At 41.0% G+C, this 24,404-nt stretch overlaps 1 protein-coding gene across 1 annotated transcript; it reads left to right on the plus strand.

Moving 5' to 3' along the window:
- Positions 1 to 3,554: 3,554 nt before the first annotated feature.
- On the plus strand, positions 3,555 to 19,705 carry SKIL (SKI like proto-oncogene). Its single transcript, XM_041467824.1, has 6 exons — positions 3,555 to 6,187; positions 10,967 to 11,064; positions 12,829 to 13,070; positions 13,270 to 13,511; positions 14,533 to 14,757; positions 17,582 to 19,705. Exons 1-6 carry the CDS (start codon positions 5,081 to 5,083, stop codon positions 17,741 to 17,743), a joined length of 2,076 nt encoding a protein of 691 aa, XP_041323758.1. The 5' UTR covers positions 3,555 to 5,080; the 3' UTR covers positions 17,744 to 19,705.
- The last annotated feature ends 4,699 nt before the right edge of the window (positions 19,706 to 24,404 follow it).

The following is a 24,404-nucleotide window of genomic DNA, read 5'->3' on the forward strand; positions in this document are numbered from 1 at the left end:
GCTCCAGCATCACTCCCCAGCCTCATGCTCATCTTGTCCTTTGGAATAATACCATCCTTGTAGGTTCTGTCTTTCCTTCCAACACCAGTGATGAGGCAAAAGCAGTGAGGCATCAGTCCTGTGCACAGAGACAGAAATCTTAAAGGAAAATACAAAATGCTACTTTAGCCTGCTCGTCCAAGGGCTCTTTCAGCTGGAACTTGTACAACGTCATCTCAGCTGCCAGCGCTGGGATTTGGAGTTCAGAGCAACGCTCTCGCTCTCGTCTGCTGCACTTACTTCTGCATGATTTATTTCTTTGTTTCTTCAACTCCTCCCCTGCATTCTCAGATTTCTGACACAGAGGGTGATGGCACTTAGCTCATAGCCTGCCACAGATGCAGTGGTTTAATTTCTGTATTTCAGTATCTTTTAAAAGAGATTTTTGTCTTGCCGGTTAGCACGGCTGTGCGTCGGCAATCCTGGCGAGTGCTGCAGATGGCTGCATATCTTACATGCTTAACCTCCCCCCACGCACGCTCCCTCTCTCTGTTCAGTTGGGTGCCCAGCTGCTCTCGCCTCAGTCTGAGCAATTGTTTATGCTGAGGCACTCTATGGAGGAAGCTAATAGCTTGGATAATCCATACATACGCTTGGTAAGTGCTAAGCAAGCGTCCTCGCTTCAGCGTGGATGGTGTAAGGCGTTGAAGCAACAGAGGTGTCTGCAACTGACCACAGAATAATGATGTTTTCCTGGGAAGAGAGAAGGTAGGCATTGGAGCCCCTTTGAGAAAAAACAGATTTTACCATATCTCGCTTTTTTTTTGTCAAAGAGATCCCCCATGGGTTTATTTTAATTTTTTTTCCTGCTTATAATAAAGGGATCTGGACTGAATACTTGAAAGGTGAACTCTTACCATTTAATCACCAATGATTGAAGGCAGAGCAGCATCTACATCCCAGGTCTGTGCAGCTTTGGTGGGAGGTGGCTTTTTCAGGCATAAATAGAACCAGGAATCTCTTGTGTCCACATTGGACTTCTAAGGATGAGTAAAGTGTCTGGGCATATACTCCTCTTACATCAGAGGAATAGCTCAGGTCCTTCAGGAGCTGAAGTGTTTTGTGCACTGTCCCCACTGTGACTTGTCCTGCAGGATGTGGTGTCTGCAAAATCTATCAACTTTTTGTGCTTAAAACACAACCTGTAATAGGATATCTGTTTTACAAGAGTGAAACCTCCCATGACAGATCAGCTAAGAGTCTGAACTGTTACAACTTACTATTAAACATGACTTCCAAAGTGATTTTTTTTTTTCTTTGAAAAGCACAGTGTAATCTCATCAGAGAAGAAAATGTGCATCTTTGTTCACAGTTAAATTGTGCTCTCCAGGGCATAGTTTGTAGTTAAATTGTGTATCTTCAGGGACTGTGTATCAGGGAAGTTTGTGAGCTTCCCTAGAGCCTCAGCACTTCTTGAAAATTCACACTTTATTAATCAAAGCAAGATTCCTCCTGTGCTATTATTGCACTTTATTGCCACTTGCAAAGGTCTGTAACTCAGGTTTTAGCTGCGCAGTGTCTTCAGAACTGCTTTTCACAGTCCACAGTAGAAGCTGTAGGCAGAGCTAACACCTTTTTTTAGACAATTCTCTACCTACAAACTTTGTCTTCCATCGCCTGATTATTGTAGCTCTATAGCAACACTATCATTACAGCACAATAGTTACCAAGATTTGTAACCTGAAATGGAACATTTCTGCTGCAGAACCTGAAAAAAAAAAAAAAAAAAAAAAAAAATTAAACAATGCTACTGAATCCTAAGGTTCCGTGACATCAAGAGGTCTAATAAAAGATGGAATACCTGCCTACATATGTTGCCTTCCTCACAGACACTGATCAGTCCAGCTCCAATGTTAGATGTTACATTTTCTTCAGTAAATTCGAAAGGGATTATGACATAGTGCATTTCACTGATTGGTATTTGAAGAGACTTTTTTTTTTTTTTTTTTTTTTAATCAGGTAATAAAGTCCAAGAGGGTGAAGCAGACTGGAATGTCTGTGTGTCTAGACAATTCACTCATAGGTTCATATCTTTCAGAATCAGCTCCAAAAGCTGGTGCATTCAGAAATCTTGTTTAATGCTGCCATATTGTGGCTTTTAAGCAGCCCTTACATCTGCTTAATAAATAAGTAGTGGGTGTTAGTATTCTTTGCAAAAATGTTTGCTTTTCTATTAAACCCTAGTGATTTGGGTTGGAAGAGGTCTTAAAGATCACTGAGATCGAAAGATATTGTAGATATTGTTGCAGATAGTGCAACTGATGAGGTGGTTTAAGTGCGAGCTGAGGCGACTCCTGAAGCAGCTTTGCAGTGATGCTCAAGGGCCTCTCCATCAGCGAGCCAGCCCGGAGGAAACCTGAGCATATCAAAGGTGCGAAATCAAGGATTAAAGAGCACCAAAAGCCTCTCCCAGCAGATCAGCAGCGTTCTGTGGCTGTGCCGTAATCCTCCTGGGATGGCATTAGGGATCCCGGCGCTGCCCGGTGCTAAGCGGTGCCTGGTGCTTGTACAACTGCCCCATTTTCATGTGCCGTGCTTTTGTACTCGCATCAAAATATGTAACTGTGTGGGATGAAAGGAAACGGCAAATTGGATTGCGCCGTAATCCCAGCAGAAGCGCTGTCTTCACAGAGATGTAAACTGAAAAGCTTTGGGCTTCTTGCAGGCAGAAGAAACTTGTAATACACGAACGAGTTGTACAGCGACTAAGCTGTCCCCGAAGAGCATCTTCCCCTCCTCTCCGCGCTTTGATCATTTCGCTTCCCAAAACATCTCCTGCGAGCCCGTGGCTGGAGGGAGCGGTCTGTGACACTGCTTCGGGGACAGGCACCCTCACACTGACCCGCCTTCCCCGTCCCCAGCAGCGGGGTGCCAGGCCACTGGGGACCCTCGTGGGGACCCTCGCTGGGGGACAGTCACTGTGAGACCCTTGCCGGGGGACGCTCTTGGAGGGACAGTCACTAAGGGATTTTCACTGAGCGACCTTCTCTGAGGGACAGCCAGTGAGGGATCCTCTTTGCGGGAGCCTCTCCGCGGGACAGTCACTGAGGGACAGTCACGGAGAGCCCCTCGCTGGCCGCCTCTGCCCGCCGCCGCCGTCGCGCCTCAGGCGAGCGACACGACAGCTCCCCGACAGCGCCTGGCCCTCCTCCCGCCAGGCTTTTCCCCTCCTGCCATGGCCGCTCTCCCTCCCCCGCCCCAGCTGCCGCTGCGTCCCCGTCCCTCAGCCGGCCCCTCTCGGCCGCCGACGGGGGAACGGCGACAGGGCGGCGCGGGGCAGGGTCTGACCGGGCGGGCTGAGGGGAAGCTGGGCAGAAACAACACTTTTCCATGTACACTCACTTTTAAACGTATATTTTATATATATATATATATATATATATATATAGGCGGGGGCTGCGGAGGGGGGGCGCGGGGGCGGCGGGGAGAGGGGGAGCGGGGTACCGGGGATGGGAGGGGGCCAGGGACACGGGGGCGGCGGAGCGGCGCGGTACGGCTGGGGACAGCGGGGAGCCGGGCAGGGCGGAGGGGCGAGCCCGGCGGCGGGAGGGGGAAGGGCTGAGCCGTGCCCGGAGCGGTGCCGGCGGCGCCGGGGTGAGTCACGGCGCGGGAGGGAGCGGCGGCGTGCGGCGTCCCGGGAGGGGCTGCGGGGCGAGGGGTCGGTGCCCGGGATGGGGGGGCCGGTGCCCGGCCCGCGGCTCGCCGGAGCGCCCGTCCTTTCGGGCGTGCACGCCGGGAGAGCCGCTCCGGACCGCCCCCTCCCCCGCCGGTATCGCCCGTCGGTCGGGGCTCGTCCCGGTGTTCCGCGAGTTACTGGGAAACGCACCCTGCCTCTGGCAGGGAATCCCGGATGGTTTGGGTGGCAGGGGGCCTTAAAGCCCATCTCATTCCAACCCCCGCCATGGGCAGGAACGCCTTCCACTATTCCCGGCTGCTCCAAGCCCTGTCCAACCTGGCCTATGACACTTCCAGGGATGGGGCAGCCACAACTTCCCTGGGCAACCTGTGCCAGTACCTCACTGCTGCTTTTACAGAGAATAATTTCTTCCTTCTATCAAATCAAAACCTTCTCTCTCTCAGTTTAAAGCCATTCCCACTTGTCCTGTGACTCCTGTCACACTTTTGCCCTTGTCAGAAGTCCCTCTCCAGCTGTCTTGAAGCCCCTTTAGGTACAGAACAAACTCTGAGATTGCTTGTGATGGCCTCTCTCTCTTTCACAGGTTATCAGGAAGGACGGGCAGAACTCTGTGCTAGCACACGGCATGCATTCAGCCCATGGCCTGGATCTCACCTCTATTACTAATAACTTGGGCTGGGAAAATTCTGACACACGCCAGTGACATCTGGGCGAAAGGTGACTCTCTAGGGACGTTTAGTTTTTGCCGTCGATCTGGATCAGCCTTTAATTTCAGGATTTATTTGTGAACTGCCATAGTAGCTGTCACGGTGGTGGTGGTGAAATCATAAAGCTGGCAGCACAATAAAGCAAGCCCTTAAGATTGTGTTTGATCTCTGGGAGCTGAAAGTGCTGAATAAAATTTTCACACAACTTAAACTACGTTTTGGATCAGTTTCGTTAAGATTGACGTTCTTCTAACTGAGCCCATTTTTCTATTTTAATATTTAAATAGAGACTTATTTGAAAAGACAGTATATTTTTTAAAGGAAAAAAACGATTGAGGATGAACACGCATCAGCGCATCGTTTTTTACTAAATTGCTGGACAAGACTACTGTGTAAAGTAGTGGCTAGGGTATGAAGAAAACCTTTTGTATACATATTGCATTGGGGTTTTTATATTATAAAATTGAACAAATAACTAAGAAAATAGTGTAACCTCTCCATTAGTAATTTTGTGGTATTACATGCAAAATGGGTTACAGTTTTTACTGTTGGATGCTGAAGAAGTGATGTTTTAATGAAAGGAGTGTGCAGCTTGGTGTACCTGAGGTAATCCAAGATCACATGAAACTATTTTTTATATGAAAAAGCAAGAAAATGCACATTCAGGACTGGCTTAATTAAAGCTCAGTGTTTAGCAATGGAAAGCCCACAGATAAACTTCCCTCTAGGTCTGGTTTCAGACCAAAAAAGGAGCAGGATCCAAGAGGATGGGAGTCCTCCACTGAAAAAAGCAATGACAGAAATGCATGTAAATAACAAAGTACAGGTAGTAATAAATAAATTGCCAACAATAAAGAAGGAAAACCTGGATGACTATGATGAAACTCCGGTGGAGGCTGATGGGGAAACCACCAAGCCAAACAGTGCTTCACTATCTGAGCCTTTGAGTTTAAATCCAGGTTTGAAACACACGTTGGCACAGTTCCACCTAAGCAGCCAGAGTTCACTGGGTGGACCTGCAGCTTTTTCAGCTCGGTATTCCCAGGAAAGTATGTCACCCACTGTCTTCCTGCCTCTCCCATCACCACAAATCCTCTCTGGTCCGCTGCTCATCCCCCCAGACAGCTCCACGGAACTCACGCAGACCCTGCTGGAGGGGGAATCCATCTCTTGTTTTAAAGTCGGAGGAGAAAAAAGACTTTGCCTGCCTCAAGTGTTGAATTCGGTTCTCCGAGACTTCTCCTTGCAGCAGATCAACACGGTGTGTGATGAGCTCTATATCTACTGCTCAAGGTGCACTTCTGACCAGCTTCACATTCTGAAGGTTTTGGGAATTCTTCCGTTCAACGCGCCGTCCTGTGGGCTCATCACGCTGACGGACGCTCAGAGACTATGCAATGCTTTACTGCGCCCTCGCACTTTTCCCCAAAGTGGCAGTTTCCTCCCTGGTAAGAACACCTTGGCCCAGCTGAAAGAGACTGGCAGTGCCTTCGAAGTAGAGCATGAGTGCCTGGGCAAGTGCCAGGGGTTGTTTGCACCTCAGTTCTACCTTGCCCCGGATGATCCGTGTATCCAGTGCTTGGAATGCTACGGGATGTTCTCACCCCAGACCTTCGTGATGCATTCACACAGATCCCCGGACAAGAGGACCTGCCACTGGGGGTTTGAGTCGGCCAAGTGGCACTGCTACCTGCACATTAACCAAAAATACCTGGGCACGTCAGAGGAGAGAGAGCTGAAGCATCTCTTGGAGGAAATGAAGGAGAAATTCAGCGAGAAAAATCAGAAAAGAACTCGGTCCAAAGTAAGTTCACCTGGTGTAAAATTCCCAGATCTCTTTCTGCTCACATGTAAATACTTGTTTTAGAAGCACATTACTTCGCTTTTCTAAGTGGGAATACTTGTCACATCAAACCTAAGTTAAATTTGTGAGGGCTTCACCATGGAAATAACATTTCTGATTAAGAGGGGTGGTAATTTCTTTCCTCTTTGGGCTGCAAGTAACCATTCAAGCTGGCTTGGCTTTGTTGGTTCTTGTTCTGTCCTAAGGTATACAGACTCTGGAAAATTCAGGCTATTGTGAAAATTTTCGTTCTCCCATTTGACCTTTGAGTAGATTTTATGCAGCGTGTGCTGCAGCAGCTGAGCAAAGCAGAAAGGAGCTTGAAAATCAAGTATTACAAAGGAATTCTTCATTTGTTATTTGTACTCCAGCATGCACACGTGGGCTGGATGGCAACCTGGCTTGCTGGCCACCCATCTCATGACTTGTGTGCAGGGTAGTGGTGCTTTGCTAAATGGCTATTTAGAAGCCCAAAGTCTGCTTGTTCAGCAAGAGCTTTCTGTTTAAACCACTTGTGCAGTGAAATATGCCAAAAAGAGGGGGTTTTAAGCAGCCCAAGTAATGAGCTGTGGGCCGGTATCTTGACAATAGTTAATAATAGACATCTTATTTTTTCCTAAAATACTGCTGCAAGTCTGTGCTGTGGTTCCAAAATACAGAGCTTTTTTGTCCCTTGGAGAGCTTCTACTTTAAATAATAGGACAAGCAGCAAAGAAACATTAATATCATAAATGTTCCCATTCATAGAAAACACAATTTTGGGGTATAAACTTTAATAGGCTTTTAATGGTTTCTGCCCCATGACAGTTTCTTTTCAGTGTATTCAGTGTTTCTATGTCTGTTTGATGGCTGCTGGTTTGATAAATCCATGTTGCCTGTTGGATGTTTTGTGGTGTGGATTTCAAAATAGCAGCAAGAGCAGCACAGATGGTTGAGCCCAAAAAGGGGTGCTGTGAGCTGACACCTTTCAGCACAAATTTCTGAAAAGTTGGTGTTGCAGGAAGGCTGACTGTAGTAACAGGTATTGTTACAGTGGTGCCAGTCTGCAGGAAGAGATTTTACCAGCAGATTCCCATGGAAGTCTGCAGTATGGCATGCTTCCACATGCTGAATTATTTGAAGATGCAGTCTCCTAGCAAAGAGACTTTGCTTTTCAACTGATAAAGACATGTCAGTCTTTATTCTTGCAATGCCAGTGTAAGAAATGAACTACAGCATGGTGGATGCATCAGTGGAAATACTCTTCCATGTTCACACCTATAAATGGTGCTTTTCTGCCCACAGCAGCAGATTTCAGATAATGAGATCTTTCAGTTTCATCTGCAAAGATGAAAAAAACCCAGCTGAAATGAACAGTGGCACTAATTTGGACTGGACTGATGCAAATGAAATTGTAAAACTTTCTGCAGTCTTCTGTTGCAGACCTGTGTAGCTCTTTCTTACAAAGCAATGTGTGAAACCAGAGTCAGAAGCTGTAGAAACCTGAGCAAAATCAATGGTGAGGGAGGTTTTGGGTTTTTTTTTTCATCCTGTGGATATTCATCTGGGAAGTAGAAAAGAGTAAAAAAAGTTTAAGAGGGCAGTGCTGGACTACACTTTCCCTTTCCTTGTCCTGGGGGAACTTAGGCTGCTTCAGTTGTCTTTTCATAGAATCACAGAATGGTTTAGGTTAGAAGGGACCTTAAAGATCATCTCATTCCCCACCCTGGCCTGGACAGGGACACCTTTCCCCAGACCAGATTGCTCACAGCTCCATCCAGCCTGACCTTGAGCAGCTCCAGGGATGGAACAGCCACAACTTCTTTTCCTCATTTCTGTGTTGTGGGAGAGGTATCAGGTACAACACGTAGACATTCCCTTTCCTTACACTCCTAGGGGAATTTATTTGCAGGATGTTCTGTTTGCTGTTCTGTCACCTCCTCACCACCTCTGCTGAGTCAGTAGTCAGAAATGCTGACACATCCTTTGTGGTTGTCTTGGAGGACCCACAAAGAACAGCTGCCCTTGGCTAGGTCTTTCCCCATCTAGTAATAATGAATTAATTAAATCCCATAGTCTGTGGAGCATCCTGGATGCCAAGCTTTGCCTTTCTCCTTAGCATTTCACTCTGAGTTTATTCACCCCACAGTGCAAATACACTTTTGTTTCAATATTTTAAGAGCAAAGTACTCTTGAGATTAATTCCTTTCTGTTCTTTGTGCTAACAAGAAAGCTGTAAGCTGTGTGCTTGATTGTCACAATTTTCTGTGGAGTTCTAGGCTGCAGTGCAACATCCACCTGCTCTTCATGGAACAGCTGTCACCGAGTCTCTGCTGATTCCTGCACTGACAGATCCTTGTTCCCTTTGACTTTGCGACAGTTTCTCATCATCTCTGCACTAAAACTTTGCCTTGCTTCTCAGGCTGATTCCTTGAGCTGGTCACAGTGTGTGGGGGAAATCTCACAGGGTGGGGGTTTTATAAATCCAATCTCTACTAAAACTACTGGCTTTATGATTACACTGAAACCATTACTTACCTATATATTTTTTTTTCCTTAAAGAACAGCTTTGTCCAACTAGCCTTGAAGAAAAACATGTAATTTTTCATGTAACCCTTTTTAACAGTTTGAGTAGAAGTCATTCAATTCAACTTACTGTGTTTATAGAATTACTTAAGAGCATCTAAAATAAGCAGATTGTTGGGTAATGAAATAGACATATATATATACATAGATGCCTTATTTCATTTACCTGAACAGTGAGGGAAGAATCCTGTTAGAAAAAGACTTTGTTTATTTATGGTAACATTTCATTTTCTTTCCTAAATAAAAATTTGATTGCATTCTATAAGATGCATTTGCAAGATTCACACTAACGGGTAGGCAGTAAATTCAGTTTCCACTTAAAATAGGTAAAAAAAAAGAAAAAGCAAAAATCTGACCTAGTAATTTGAAAATAGAGATGACCTGATAATTTCATATGTAAATATATAAGCATGTTAAAATGTGAGTCCTGAAATATGGACAGATGTGATCTGAAGCAAAAATCAGATCACTGCATACTAGCTGCAGTATAAGTAGATTATATGCGATTATTTAAATTATTGAAATGATATGAGTAAGTAGAAAAAACTTGGCAAGTGTCAGGATGAGGCCGTTTTTCTAAAGATTACTCAAATCTTTTTTATTTAAAGCCTTTTTATGAATTTACAACTCCAGAGCCTCTCTTCCTTGTGCCCTCCCTCCTTTCTGTGTTGGAAGCGATTTGAGGAGCTGCAGGGGTGGAGTTGAATTTCAGTTTCATTGTGAGAGCTGAGTTTCCTGGGGTGGGAGTTTGGGTCAGGATGGGGCAGGTGGGGTTTGCTCCCTGCCAGGGTCAGGGTTGTTGGATTGTGCAGACCATGGCTCAGGTCACTGCCAGGGATCAAAAGGTTCTCTAAAGGTTTATTCCAGGGTGTGTAAATACAAACTTTTCTGATAATGTAGCACATAAGAAGTTGTGAAGATATTAGAACACTACATAAAGGTTTCAATACAGGATTATGTAACTTTTTTAGCTTTATGGGCTGTTTTTTAATTGGGCAGCTTGTCAGAGGTACTGGGTCTGGCTGGAATGATGTTGACTTACTTTGTAGCAGCCTGTATGGTGCTGGGCTTTGGATTTGTGGCTAAAACTGTGGCTAACATGCCAGTGTTCTGGCTACTGCAATAAAACCTGGGATAGAAGGAGAAGAAAGAGGGTTTGGCATCCAAGTGGAGGCTGTTTGAGGGTGGCTGGGCGGTTGTCTCAGGGAGAGACTGCGCCATGCCCTTTGCTTCACTTGTGTTTTTCATCTTTCCTTCACCTCTTAAACCAGCTTTATCTTCATCCAGGAGCTTTCTTGCTCTTTTCCCTTCCATGCCCTGGGGATGGTGCTGAGGGAGCAGCTCTGTGGGTGCTTGGCCTGGGGTCAGCCAACCACACCCTACCCAAACCCCCATGTCCCAAGGCTGTTCCAATACAGTGAAATTATCATTCCATTTCTGAACTATGAGAATATTGTAAATATATTATGGTGAGACATCTTTCACTTGAAATTAAGAGCAATTTCGCAGGGGAGCACAAAGTATCACCAGGAATTTTGAGTACAGAGTAGTTCCAAAAACATTTCTTGAGACACAGAACAAGAATTGCTTTCCAAATGCAAAATACCCAGAAGTTTTTAAGATTATATATTCTGATGCACCTAGGTACATTTTGTTTGCTACTGCAAAGGGAATGGCATTTTCATGCTACTGGGAGCAGTATTGCCTACTGTGTAATAAAAATTTGTGATGACTGAAGAAAGTTCTGTCCCTGGAACACCAGCACGCTGTTCCATTTAATTTTGAAATAAAGTATCTGGCAGGTGCTTACTTTATATAGACACATTATTACAAAAGGCTCCTCCAACCTTTTGGGAATCCTAGTTTCTGCTTTCTGTTTCTCCCAGACTTGTTTAGAAGAGTTTTGGAAACTCAGCAGAGCTTTTAGATAGGTCTGTAAAGACGTTTTCCTTTAATTTCATTGCTCTTTTGCCCACAGTGGTAAATTGGAGATCAAAGAATTCTGTGGCTTGCATCACCCTGCATCTTTGCCAAAGACACCCCATTTCCCAGTGCCCCAGTTTCTCTGGTGTACCTGTATTAAATGGTGTAAATGCCATATCTCTGAGGAGTGTTTATGAAATGTAAATAACCTGTATCCATATTTCAATTACCAATTTATTTTCTTTCCTTTAGGCAGAGCCACAGCAGAACCTGGAATTACCACAGTGGTATCCAGTTATAAAGCAAGAAGCAGAAACTGATCCTCAACCACCTTCCTTTTTCCACCCCAGGTAACTTGAGTTTCCTAGGTAGAACTATAAGCACTGACAAGTATTAAATACTTTTGACTATTTAGGGATAATTCAAACTGAAAAAAATGTATTTGCAACCTGAACTGTTAGGAATACTCTTAAGGTATGACACAGGAATGATTTAACCCTAAATTTTTATGTATTTCTTAGTGTAAAAACTAATGAACTGCTTATGAGTGTTTCTTGTTGTAGGACTCAAGCTGTGTCCTGTGGGTGTTCTTCAGCAGGCAATACAATTGAAATGTAATTAAAATTTCCTCTTTCTTAGTAGAAATGACAGAGGTAACTTTTGATCTTTCATATTGTAATACAATGCATACATATGGAAAGCTGCACAGGGCCTATTTACCATGAGGACAACTTAATTTCCTTTCAGAAAAGATTTCCAAGAGATGTCTGAAGGCTTTCTTCCACAGTGGAACTGGGCTGCAGCTGAATTGTCTGTGGGCTGGTTTCCTGGTTTTAGAAACCAAGTGCATTTCCTTGACTCCTTATCCAGTTTGTCACCTGCAGCAGTGAGGGAAATGGTTTTTCTTGATACTCCTCTTGTCCTCACCCCCTGTGGTTGCACAGGTCCTGAATTTGGGTCAGAGCAGGCCCTTTTTGGTGCACACACATCACACTGGTTCCCACGCAAAGAAGGGAGTGGAGGAACTTCTGTGATGGGCCCTGATGTTCTGTTCTGCCAGTGCCTTCCTTCAGAACCTGGAGAAAGGGAAGTGTTGAAGGCATCAATTGGAGCTCCAGTGGCACTGGTGATCGTGGCACTGACCTGAACACACCTGGGGCTCTCTTCCCTCTGTACTAGGCTGAGGTGAAGGTGGGACACAGGGATGCTCCCAGGAGTCCAGGAGCTGTGAAAATCCGAATGGGCAGCTCAGTGTACCTGGGAAGGAAGGTCCAGCGTTGGTCTCAGATGTGCCCCAGTGTAGCTATGATATTTTATTAAAAATCCTTTCCTAGGATTTTTTCCCTCCTGAGGAGCTAGGAGCCTCAGGAAAGAAATGTAAACAATAACTATCTGCTGCTGTGGAATGCAACAGGTGCATCTTCCATTGGTCCATGTGGATTGTTTTCAATTGATGACCAGTCACAGCCACCTGTGCCAAGGCTGTGAGCAGTCACAGGATTTTTGTTATGCATTCTATTCTATTCTTGTTCTTTGTAGCCTTCTGATCTTTCTTTTCTCTGTATTCTTTTAGTATAGTTTTTATGTAGTATTTTAATATAATATATAACATAATAAATCAGCCTTCTGAGAAAAATGGAGTCAAGCCTTGTGTCTCCACACACAGAGAGTTCATCACAACACCCCAGGACTGTTAGAAAACAGCTTTGTTACTTAAGTGAGGTGCTCATTCCCACTTCACTGATCATCTCCCATCCTCATAATACAAGGATTATGAAAATGCTGGAGACTCTGGATTCAGTGGCGTTCTAATTTCACTGTTTGCATTTAAATGAAGCCTTCATATGATTTACTGTAATTTTTTAAAATCAGCCATATTTGAAAAATCTACTTGTTTGATAGGCTCAAAACCTTATCTAGGTAATCTACTCAGTAGAGATTAAGTGGCTTGTTAGGCTTTCCATTTGCATAGGAAAAATTTAAAAAACTATGTGCTTATTTTTCATTGATGCTTTCACAGTTTGAACTCGTGTTAAATTAAACTTACTGCTCTCAACCAGCCATCATTTATTATGTCTTTCACTATTAATTTTACTCTTCTGCTGTTTTTTCAGTTACTACCTTTATATGTGTGATAAAGTGGTTGCCCCGAATGTGTCTCTTGCATCTCAGTATAAGGATGTTGCAAAAACATCAGTAAAAGCTTCAGAAGTTAATAAATCCTCACCTGGGCAGTCAGAGAAGAAGCTCAGTAGTGGAAAGCACAAAAAACCTGCCTCCTATCCAGAGGTTTCTCTTGAAGAACAGGAAAAAATTGACTTGAAAACTGGGGTGGAGCAGCCAAATAAACGTTTAGGTGAGTGGTGAAAATTACATTGAAGGCTTTGATTTTTGTACCATGGAATTCTGGGGAGCTTTACACTGAGCTAGAATTTCGTGATGTCACTTCAGGTTTCCAAAAATTCCCTCCTCCTTTTTGTGATCTCAGTTTTCTTTGCATTTTTTTCTGGAATTTGAGCTTTCTGTGATTATTGTTCTCTGTTTTTCCTGTGTAGATCCTCCCGTGTCGACTCGTTCTGCGAGAGGTGCAAAGCCTGAGCGCGTTTCTTCCAAAATCACCAGGGACTCTGGCCGTGCTGAGGGAGGTGCTGATGCACGAACCTTGTCCCCCACGCTCATGAAGGACATCAGCTGTGAGGATGACAAGGGAAGGATCATGGAAGAAGTCATGAAAACCTACATCAAGCAGCAGGAGAAGCTGAACACGATTCTGCGGAGGAAGCAGCAGCTCCAAATGGTACCGTGGCAGTCTGAGTGCATTTCCCCCTGGGCAGCAGGGAGCTGCTGTGGGCTTGCTGGCCCCACAGTCAGCATCCCAAATTGCATCATTTAGAAACACCAGAGCACACAGATCATCTTCCCCTCAGCTTAAATCCAGACACCAAATCTTCAGTATCCCTTATGCTCATGGATTTTGAGCCTATTAATAAGTGATGTCTCTTCAATTTGCAGCTGCTGGGTCCAAGGAGCTTCTGCTTTTGCTGTATGCTCTAAAATTTCTCAGTTTTCAGGTTTTTGAAGATGCAGACATCAGAATTCTAAGGAATGGTCTTATCACTGCCCTGTATAAAAAAGAACACCACTTTCCTCTTCCCATTTGCTAAGCTGTGCTTTTAGGGATTTTATTTTTAGTCTTTTCTTTAATAATGGATTATTTTAGATGCTGGTGTTCATTTGTGGCATTTCTGTTTTCTGAATTCAGTTAAATACTGTCTTTGCTTCTTGTATCCGTGGAACAGACCTAATATTTTAATTTATTTTATTTTAATTTAAATGTTAACCTCAGAATCCAGGAGCTCAGATAGGGACCTAGAGCTACTGCTGTAAACTTGTTCTGCTGTTGGAGGTAAAGCTTATAGATAAGTTTAAAAAAACTACAGGTTTAAAAATATCAAAATGTCAGTGGACAAAGAAATCAAACACTTCATTTTGTTTTATGGTGCTACACCTCTTGCATCTTCAAAGTATATTTTAGTAAATCAGTGCTTCTGCTTCCTGAGGTTCACTGCTGGAAATGCAAATTTTTTTCTGAAAGCTCCCTGTACTTGGAAGTAGAAGTAATTTCTTAAAAATTAGAAGCATGGCACAGAATTGCATGCTGCCATTGATAAGTAGATAAATACCATTATCAGGCTGTTGTTATTGGTAGTTACAAATAGTCTTTTTTGCCTCATTGGTTCCAGAAACACTTTTGAGTATTTTTTTAACTTTTCTGGTGTTAAGAGGAAGGAGTATGTGATTTTGATCTTTCTTTACAGGAAGTGGAAATGTTAAGCAACTCTAAAGCTATGAAGGAACTGACTGAAGAGCAGCAGAATTTACAAAAAGAACTCGAATGTTTGCAAGCAGAGCATGCACAAAGAATGGAAGAATTTTATTTTGAGCAGAGAGACTTGGAGAAGAAACTGGACCAAGTGATGAAGCAAAAATGTAGCTGTGACTCCAATTTGGAAAAAGATAAAGAAGCTGAATATGCAGCACAGGTGAGAAGGGAAGGTTTATTTCAAACAAAACATGTTTAGTGTCTCAGGAAATTGTGAATTTGTTGTTCAGCCACCTGAAGGTTTCATTTTCTCTCTGTGTTCTGACACCACAGACAGATACCAAAATAGGTCAGGGACAGCAATATTTATTTTCCTGTTCCTTGATTGAAACTGAGGCAGAATGTAACTTACAGAAACATATGATATTATTGATGAAATATTAAACTTAAATATGAGGTCTGCTGCATCCTCATTTAAAAGAAATTCTGTTTTTAATGTATATGGGCTTTCCCATGATACAGAATTATTATTATTTTATGTAAAAAAAAATAAATTCCAAATCTTGGAACCTTCTTTTTGTCAGATTAGTAGCATACCTTGCTGCTCCTCATGTTCCTTGGTGGTAGAACCTTCTGCAGCATCTGACGAGCCCCTTCTGGGCTCTACCAAAACATTGGGCCAAGAGTTTTCTTGGAAATGAAAATCATATTGGTGTATCTCATTCTTGCCTCTTGGATTCATATGTCAAAACCTATGGAGTTGGTTTTTTTCCCTCACTTTCCTTTTAGCTTTTACTATTGCTTCTTTATGTTGGAGGTTATTCCAATGGGAAAAAATATAATTAATGATAAAGGGAACCTTGGAATGCCTCTTTTAAAAATCAGCTGTAGTTATGATTAATTTTTTTTTAAATTTTGCACCATATCACAGAAAACTAATCTTAACAGGCTCATTTTAAAGAAAATGAACAAAACCTAAAACTTGAGCTCAGTAAAGCTCTGTGGTCCTTTGTTCACAACTGTGTATATTTCCTGTTCAGACAGACTCAAACTGAGAAACAGGCACTACTTGAGAGACAGGTTTTGGTATTTTTGGTGAGTAGGGCAGAGACTTGCATCGTAAATCCTTCTCATGAATTTAATTTCATGACATCCCACTCCACTGATTCCTGGCCTTTGCTGCCGGAAATAATCCTCTCTGACTAAGGCCTGATTTACTAAACATCTGGTACAAGCCCTGTTAGTGCAAGTAACAACATGTTCTAATTTATGGAGATCATCATGTACAGCATGTTTTATAGGGCTTGTGCAGCTTACTCCCTTTGGAGGGTGAAAACTGTGGATTGTTCCCCAAGGAGATTGGTTGTGTGTTTCTTTTGAAGTCAGACTTTGAAAACTACGTATATTCCTTGTGTAAAAGTTTACTCTGTTATTACCTCTGTGCTAGATCTATTCACAACGTATAATTTGAACTTTTATTTTTTCCATTTATCACATCTTGCACTAGATTCTGGTTCCAAGAAGCACCAGAGTTAAGAGAGGTCTTGGGAACAGAGAACTTGCCCAAGCTGTGTATACAGCATTTTAAAAGAGCCTTAATCTGATGTGCTCTTGAAGCAGTTGCCCAGGCTGCCTTTTCTGTCTGAGAACTGTGGACTGCGAGGAATCCTTGTGCATTAGACAGAATTAAGAATTTGGTATTTGCAGCTTGCTGAAAAGTCTCTTCTCTTTTCTAGGCCTGCCTGAATATGCACTGTCTTGTCCCCTTTTTTGACTTCTTTATTGAAATACTTGCTTCACCCTGTCAGCCACAGTAAGGCAGAATAACCAGTCCTGGAACCTTTCCTTAGAGCTGGAAATCAAAGCCAGGGACGTGTTGCAGCATGCAGGCAGTGGGCACTGTTGCACTGCAGCACTTCACTGCATCACTTGTGCAGCAGTCAGGACTTGCATTAACAGCCTGTTGTTGGCTACGAACTGCTGAAGTATTTCTGATTGAAGAAGTGGGGATGAAATGTGGTCTTTCTCTAAAACCAGCACAGCCATCCCTTCAGTACATTCTGTAGCACTTGGTGAACACCAGGAATACCCTGTATGTTCCTGCTCTTTCCTTCTCCTGAGTTGTCTTCTTAATTCTCAGTGAGAGGGATGCTGAGTGATGAAGCACATCAGGTAGATACCTATCATTATAAAGGCAGATGGTTTTTTTTTACATGGAATTAAATTACAATAAATTATAAATAAATTGGGTGGTCTTTTAGTAAGAAATAACCCCATGAATCAATGGGAGGAGCATATCTGCTTTCCAGTCTCCCTGTTTTAACTGCTGGTATTATACTATAAGCAATAAGTAACTTTCCCACTTAACTTAAAAAGATGTTACCAGATGTCACTGTAAATAATTTTGGTGACATTCTAGCAAGTTTGAATCTTGCTGTATTCCAAAGAAGAAAAGAATACTTAATTTCTGTGTTTAAACACAAATTATATCACTAAAACACTTGTGTGGACTCAGGTTTATATTTGAACACATACACATAAACACACAGATGGTTATGTTCAAGATTTTCTGAATGTTTCATTTATACTAAGGAATATCAGAAAACAGTGTTGATTTTTTTTTCTTCTAGAAATACATTCAGGCTTTGAAATAAGGAAGTAATATTTTGTCAGGTAAGGGAAAGGGACATGAGAAATGAAAAAAATGCAGTTTGTTCTGGGATTTGTGACACATCCAATACAAACATCATCACAATTTTTCCCTGCAGATTCTGTGTGTTATTGACAGTCTGGTGTGACAGTTCATATAGCTACAACTTATATGCATTTAAAAATTAGATTTTCTCATTTTTTAAATTGTAGTATGATGTTTATGCAACTTTGCACATTGACATTGTTTCTAATGGTGTAGCAGGTAAGTGCACAATTCCTGATAACCGCATAATTCTGGAGGATTGAAATATTTGGATGTATAGAGTGGCCACCTGTGACCCTTTGATATTTGCTAAAATTTACTCTGCCTCTGTGTCTCTTGTGTTTCACAGCTGGCAGAGTTGAGGCAGAGGTTGGATCATGCAGAGGCAGATAGACAGGAGCTCCAGGATGAACTGAGACAGGAACGAGAGGCCCGGGAAAAGCTGGAGATGATGATAAAGGAATTGAAGCTACAGATCCTGAAATCTTCAAAAAATGGGAAAGGAAAATAGGAATTGGAAGAGGAAGCATGACTGTGTCCTTCAGACAGGGTGTTTTGGTTTTAATGATTGTGAACAATTTTTGTGTGCTGAGAAAAAGTGTTCTCTATGGATTTCTATTTCCCAGACAGGTCCAGATGAAGATATACATAGATATAAATAAATAGAGATAGACATTTTTAGATTTTCCTAGCAATGAAAATCTGCATTGATTTGTACTGGTGTTTTTCTCAAACAATGAAAAATAGAAAACTCTTGATTTAGAGTGACCAGTTTCTGTCTATTTCTAATGCAGTCTTAAGGACTCTACACCTTTTAACATTGTCTGTTAAAACATATGTGGGTATCTTTATTTTGCTATCAATTGCACATCCAGTTATAAAAGTACATTAAAAATACCCTCAATTCTTCAAGGTCTTAAATAGTTTGGGTTTCAGTGAAAATTAAATATTCTTGAACTGAGGAAACTAAAGGCAGCTTTTTGTCTGTAAGGCAGAGCTCAAAATTGCCACAACTGATTGATGATTGAGTATCAAAAGTGATTTACCAGCAGGAGTTTTTCCCATAATTTCATTGTGTGAAGTCAGCTGATCTTTGCAGTATTGTCTATTAAAAACTCATTATCAGTCTAAGGAGTGTTAAAGGCAGCACTTGCTTGCTCTGCTGGAAAACATTAGGGGTTGGGGTTATTTTGTTTCATTTTGGATTTGTGAATTTTAAAAAATTGCAATTACAGTGGAATCTTGGGAAGTTAAAAATTCACAAGCTTTCTTCTGTTTTTTTTCTGTCTAGTACATATGAAAAAACATTAATAAAAGGCTTAAAGGTGGGGCTTTTCCTTTTAGAAACTGAGAAAGCTTGACTTAACTGTTTTTCAGATATTAATTCTTTCAAGAAAAAGAATATTTATTAAGGAATATGTATTAATTTCTTCAGTACCCTAAGCCTCCACACTTTGAGCTTCTTGCCAACTTGTGGATTTTTCTTTCATCATATAGAACAGGCCTTAACTGACATTGTGATCATAGCTTAAAATATAAAATTCTGAGATATGGCACTTTGAAAAATCATTTTGATAGTCTCTGTATTTGAATGGCATGGTAGGGTTACCATGAATTAAGAAAATACAGCATGTTTGTTAAGCTATAACATTGGGAAATGTGTAATTGTACAGAATTACTGTTTTATGTATATATATAGTGTCTGAGTACTTCTGAAGTCTGGTTCCTAGTGGGTTAAATGCATGGCTAAAGTTGGATGAAGAAAAACTGTTTTGCACTTCTCTCCAAAAAATTGGATACAGCTGGCAGATGTCAGCTGATCATGTCAGTGATAGGAATATTTTAGTAATTCTAGTGTCTCATGACATAATTTTAACTTGTGCTTTTAGTTTCTGGTTTTGAGGTACTTAAGGTTAATATTCTCTTAATAATTCAGTTAATTTTGGATGAAACCACTAGTAAAAGCCTACACTGATTTTTTTTTTTCCTCAACTAGTAAATCTGAAAACTCCTGTTCTTTTTTGTTTCTCTGTTAGTGATGTAACAAGACTGAATATCACAGAGAAAGATAAAATTGCACATATCTTTAAATTGAATGAGAAATGAAGTGGTAAATTAAATGACACAGAGTATTAGGATTTTTTTTTAATATCTGTACAATTTTGTTTATGAGCTCTGTGCCATATTTACACTGACAAGTAAAGCAAGTTAGATAAAAATAAAATTTCTTTGTCAGTGTTGAGAATCACAGAATGGTTTGGGTTGGAAGGGATCTTAAAGATCATCTAGTTCCACCCCCTGCTGGAAAAGTATACCAGGATTATATTTTTCTTCAGGTCCCATCTCCAAATTTTTCCTTTGGAAAAAAAAAAAAGAAGAAAAAAAACGGAAAAAAAAAAGAGGAAAAAATCAAACTAAAAAGGAAAAAGCCTGTCTTTGCAGCTTGGTTTGGAGGGAAAGGTGCTGACTAAATGTTCCTAAAAAAAGGAAAAAAAAAAGAGGAAAAAATCAAACTAAAAAGGAAAAAGCCTGTCTTTGCAGCTTGGTTTGGAGGGAAAGGTGCTGACTAAATGTTCCTGGTTGTGTGTGCACCTCTTGCTTTAAAAACACCAGGAATGTTTTGTTGTGCAGCCACCAGACCCGTGGCACAGGGAGAGCAGGCAGGGGGATTGCTGGAGGTGTGATGGCTGGGGAGCAGAGCTTGGGGCTGTCCAGTGGGACTGGCAGAGCCTGTGTTGGGTGGGCTGGGGAATGGGGAATCCCACCTGGCTGCTGCTGAAGGATGGAGAGAGTTCCTTTGTGCTGCTTTTCAGGGTTGTGGGGCAGGGTAAAGCCACAGCTCGTTCTCACAGCTGCAGTGCCTGATGCACTACTGTATTCATAGCTTAGCTGTGGGATGTTTGGAACCCTGCTGGGACTACTCTATTAGTAGGATAGTGAATATTCCATTTCCATTCAGGTCTTGTCTGTGTTCTTGTCCTGCTCAGATGTTCCCCTTGTTCAGCAGTGGCCCTGGAGGGCTGGTGCAGCCCAGGTTCCTGTGCCTCTGCCAGCCCTTGGGTCACTGCTGGAGGCTCTGGAAATGCTGTGGCCATCCTTTGCACCAATAAAAAGGTGGCCATCCTTTGTACCAAAATTTTCACTGTTGCAAGAACTCCAGCAGCTATAGGAAGTTTCACCAATTCCAATTGCAGATAAGGCCTCCTAATTATTTTTGAACATCTGGCTGGTAAAGCCAATGGAACATTTATTATAAAATGACCTTAAAAGTAGCTTTGTAAATATTCCATTCAGTTAATCTAAAGTTAGAATGCATTTTAAATTATTGTAATCCTCTTAAAATTCTTAAATACTACTTTCAGGCTCTTGACATAACATAAACAATTTTCATATGTGTAGTCTTAATTTTATACTGATTTTAAGTAATAATGTATACATAAATGTGCCATAGACCTTTGTGTGCTCACAGTTTCTGAAAGATAGTTTTTTAGTAAATTGTAAATAATGGTCTTAAGTTTTAGAAAAAATATATGTTGACTTTTTTTTTGCTACCTTATCCTAATTCTGTTGAATGGTTAATTTTACAGCCTGACATAGGAACTTGGAATGCACACTTGAGGGCCCTCACTTAAGTGCACACTTAATGGTAGAGACTAAACCCATCATTAGGTCTTTGCTTTTAGTCATAGCATGCTCATTTTATGTATTATTTGGTTTGCCTTCAGTCATTGCTTACTGATCTTTTCAGGCAAGAAGTAATTTTTCCCAGGTAGATGTGACATGAAGCCTGTAGAACAAAGCCCTAAAATTGTCTATAATTTGAAAGTTGCTTTCTTAAACACCTACACCGAGGTGGAAGTTGCCTAGTGCACCTTTTGGAATAAGTAGGATCGGAGGTGATTACCTAATTTGCTCCTATACTTTTATAAAAGAGAAGTTTAACATGCTTTGTATACTTTAATCAATAAAATATGATAGCTTAGAGGGTAAAACTCTTGTAATTTTGGCAGTCTGGAAACACCTCACTCACAGTGTAACCAGGTGTCCCTCAATGAAAGAGATTTTATCTAAATCTCCAAATTTAGTTAAGTTTGTGGTTTAGTTTTTGTAAAGCATATCGTTCAGTTGGAGTATTTAGATGAATGTAGTTCTGTTTCACATTCTTAAACTAATTTTATTCTATATTTAATATATTGATAGCTTAGGTGTAAAACCATCTGTACATAATAAAGGCATAATGCAATTAGTGATGTAGGAAAAGTTGGGTGGGAGCATAAAGCTACTGGTGGCCTGAAAAGAAATAAGTCTTGGCCTGTATTTTAGAAGTCACAATGTTTTATTCATACATTCTTGTTTTGTACTGGGGGAGGGGATAGCTAGAATGTGTTATGAAATTTTTGGAAACCTTTCCTAGCATTAGTTGGGAAGTTGGCCTCAAAATGGTGTAGTGGTCAGCTTCCTAAAATTCACTTGTTTGTAGAGTATATATTTTGATTGTCAGTAAAGATAACAACTTTGTATTTTTTCTGCACTTAATTCGTGTAATTAATCCACACAACAGAGTTTTCTATAACATGGTGAAGTCTACAAAAGACATGATTTCTCCTACCTATTAATCTGTGCTTGCAATATTTTGGTAATTTTATTTAAGCCATTGATAGTAAGCAGCAGAAAGCTGCAAATTTCAGTTTTCTTTTTGCTCATTACATTTGTAGTGTGAGTGTTCATTGGTTTTCTTTACAGAAAGCTTGTAGAATTTTCTATTTGCTGCATATATCTATTTAAAAAATGCAGTCATTTTTTAGCTTTTGTGAAAGCAGTTATTGCTTACGAATTGCACGACGATTTTATAGTGTGTCTCCATTACTTAGCAAATTGTTTTTTTCAGGGTTAGTGGTTCAGTTGAAAAATGCTTGAAAAATGAGTTTTAAGCACTTCATCAAGCACAGCAAACACGGTATAAAATTTTGCTATTTGAAAATTAATTAAGTGTAACGATATCAATTGAATTTTTTTTCTTCTAAGAGATACCTCACTTAAAGGAAAGCACAGCTGTACTGTATTTAAGCGAATTCTAGGAAATAATAAAAAGTTGGTCTGAAATATTTCGTTGCCATCACGTTGCTTTCTGTGATTGACAGAACATTTTTTGTGTTTTCATCCTCACACTCTAAAGTATTTATTGCTGTTGACATGCCAGTGTAATTCTCTCAAATGACAGAAAGTAGCTGCAAAACAGCTGAGTCCGTGTTAGCTCAAGGCAACAGGTTGAGTGACAATACTGAAACCATAGGAAAGGCCTGTGAAAAACGACCAGTGCATTCAACAATTTTTAATACTTTGCCAATGATGTACAGTCTTATTGTCAGCGTTGCTGTGGTTGCATCACATGACACACAAAACTGTCCTCTACCTCACGTGAGATTTAACAGATATTTTATATGGTTTTAGTAGACAAGATGCATCTATCTGGTCACTTAGTTTACAAATTTTGAATTATATTTATTGAAACATGACATACTGTGCTCTTAGCTTATACCTCAATTGTATTTTGTGCTGTTATCCATTTCCATGCCTTGTAAATACCTGTATAGATCGTGGACTCAAAAACAAATAAAGAACTGTAATGTCAGAACACTTGTCTCTGTCGTATTTTTGAACACTGACTTCTAAACTTGGCTCTTTGAAGGTGTTTAACTCAGTGCTTTTTTAAGGACAGAGCCTTCCTTGCCTTCATTACAGTAAATTAAAATCTGATTACACCAAAACTTGTTAGCAGAGCTCCCACAGCCTGCAGCAGGTCCTCAGTTCTCTAAAAGGTATTTTAAGCAAAATTGACAAGATCAAAGCTGTCCCTCCCCATGGATCCACTTTCTAAAGCTCTTAAGATTCTGTAAAGGCATTGGCACCAAGTTTTCTATGTATCTTTCCATAAATTTGGTGTTTATACCTGAAAATAGAACTCCTTGCATGCTTGGCAAGCTCTCTGGTGCCCAGCTTTGTTGCTGCTTGACTGCTCAAGCAATGTGTGAGTTGTGCACAACTCTTCCGTAGCTCAATAATAAATGAGATTAAAAACACACATTGCCAGATCAAATGCTGAGATTATCCAAAGTTAAAATCAGAAATGAGAATTTTACTCTATTTACTGAAAAAAAAAAATAGTTACTGCTGATGGTAGAACTCTCAGGAGTTCTTAGTTTTTGTAAACCATCTAATTATATTACCTTAACTTTTGCTACAAATAATATTTTGGAGAATTTCTGGGGGATTTTATTCATATTGAGAAGATTTTCTTGATGCATAAGAAAGCACATTCACACACCTTTTGGCATTTTTTCTTCCTCTCAAATCACTGCAAAAATACTTTGTCCTTGTATTAAGGACCTGCTCTCCCATACAGGAAATCCTGATGATGTTTCAGATAATTGCAAACCTGTATTTTACAGATAAAGAGAGAAAGGAGCAGTATGAACCAGAATAAAGATGAAAATTACAACGATGAGCTCACCCTTTGGTATAGAACGAAATTAAGAACTGACTGTACCACTTAAACTTGTTTATTTCTGCTTCCCGTCTTGCTTTTGTATACTGCTGTATTTCCAAACAGGGAAGAAACAATGAGACTGAAAATGTAAAGAAAAAGTTCAAGGTGAGTCATTTGGATGAGAAAGCCCTGGGGTGTTGATAGCTTGGATAGCTGTGACTAATTGCCATGCCTGTCTTTTGTCAGAGAGAACAATGCAGATCAGGGGAAAACTCTGGGAGTGAAGGGTAAAAAAATTGATTTTTAAGGAGCTCACACTGTTGCTGGAATAAATGCCTGTGTAGCACTTGCTTTTAAAAAGGCAGCTTTTGAGACTATTGCCCAAAGTGTATCAGTTTATTTGGCATATAGCTGGCAAGTTCTTCTTGTTCCTTCTTTTATTGATCTTGTAAATCATTGTCCACTTGCCTTGTATGAACTTATATTCACTTAACTGTTGGTGGTGTGATTTATAACACTGACAAAATGGTAAATGTCTCCTGTCTCTATTGGCATTAATGAAATAATTCACACTGTGCCCTGTGGGCACCAGCTCGAGTTCTGTTGAACAGTGCTGGTTACCAAAGTGTCAAATTTTACTCCTTGCTCCTGCACACTCCTTGATAAATACGTTTGTGAAGGAAAA

Source organism: Pyrgilauda ruficollis, unplaced genomic scaffold, assembly GCF_017590135.1.
Source record: "Pyrgilauda ruficollis isolate IOZ18807 unplaced genomic scaffold, ASM1759013v1 scaffold21, whole genome shotgun sequence".
In the NCBI taxonomy this organism is placed as follows: domain Eukaryota; kingdom Metazoa; phylum Chordata; class Aves; order Passeriformes; family Passeridae; genus Pyrgilauda; species Pyrgilauda ruficollis.

What these genes read in the sequence shown, in the direction of transcription:
- SKIL (XM_041467824.1), top strand. Translation starts at nt 5,081, where the DNA reads ATGGAAAGCCCACAGATAAACTTCCCTCTAGGTCTGGTTTCAGACCAA. An exon ending in CCTTCCTTTTTCCACCCCAG is followed by an intron (nt 11,065 to 12,828) that starts GTAACTTGAGTT and finishes CTGTTTTTTCAG; the next exon opens with TTACTACCTTTATATGTGTG. An exon ending in GGAAGCAGCAGCTCCAAATG is followed by an intron (nt 13,512 to 14,532) that starts GTACCGTGGCAG and finishes CTTTCTTTACAG; the next exon opens with GAAGTGGAAATGTTAAGCAA.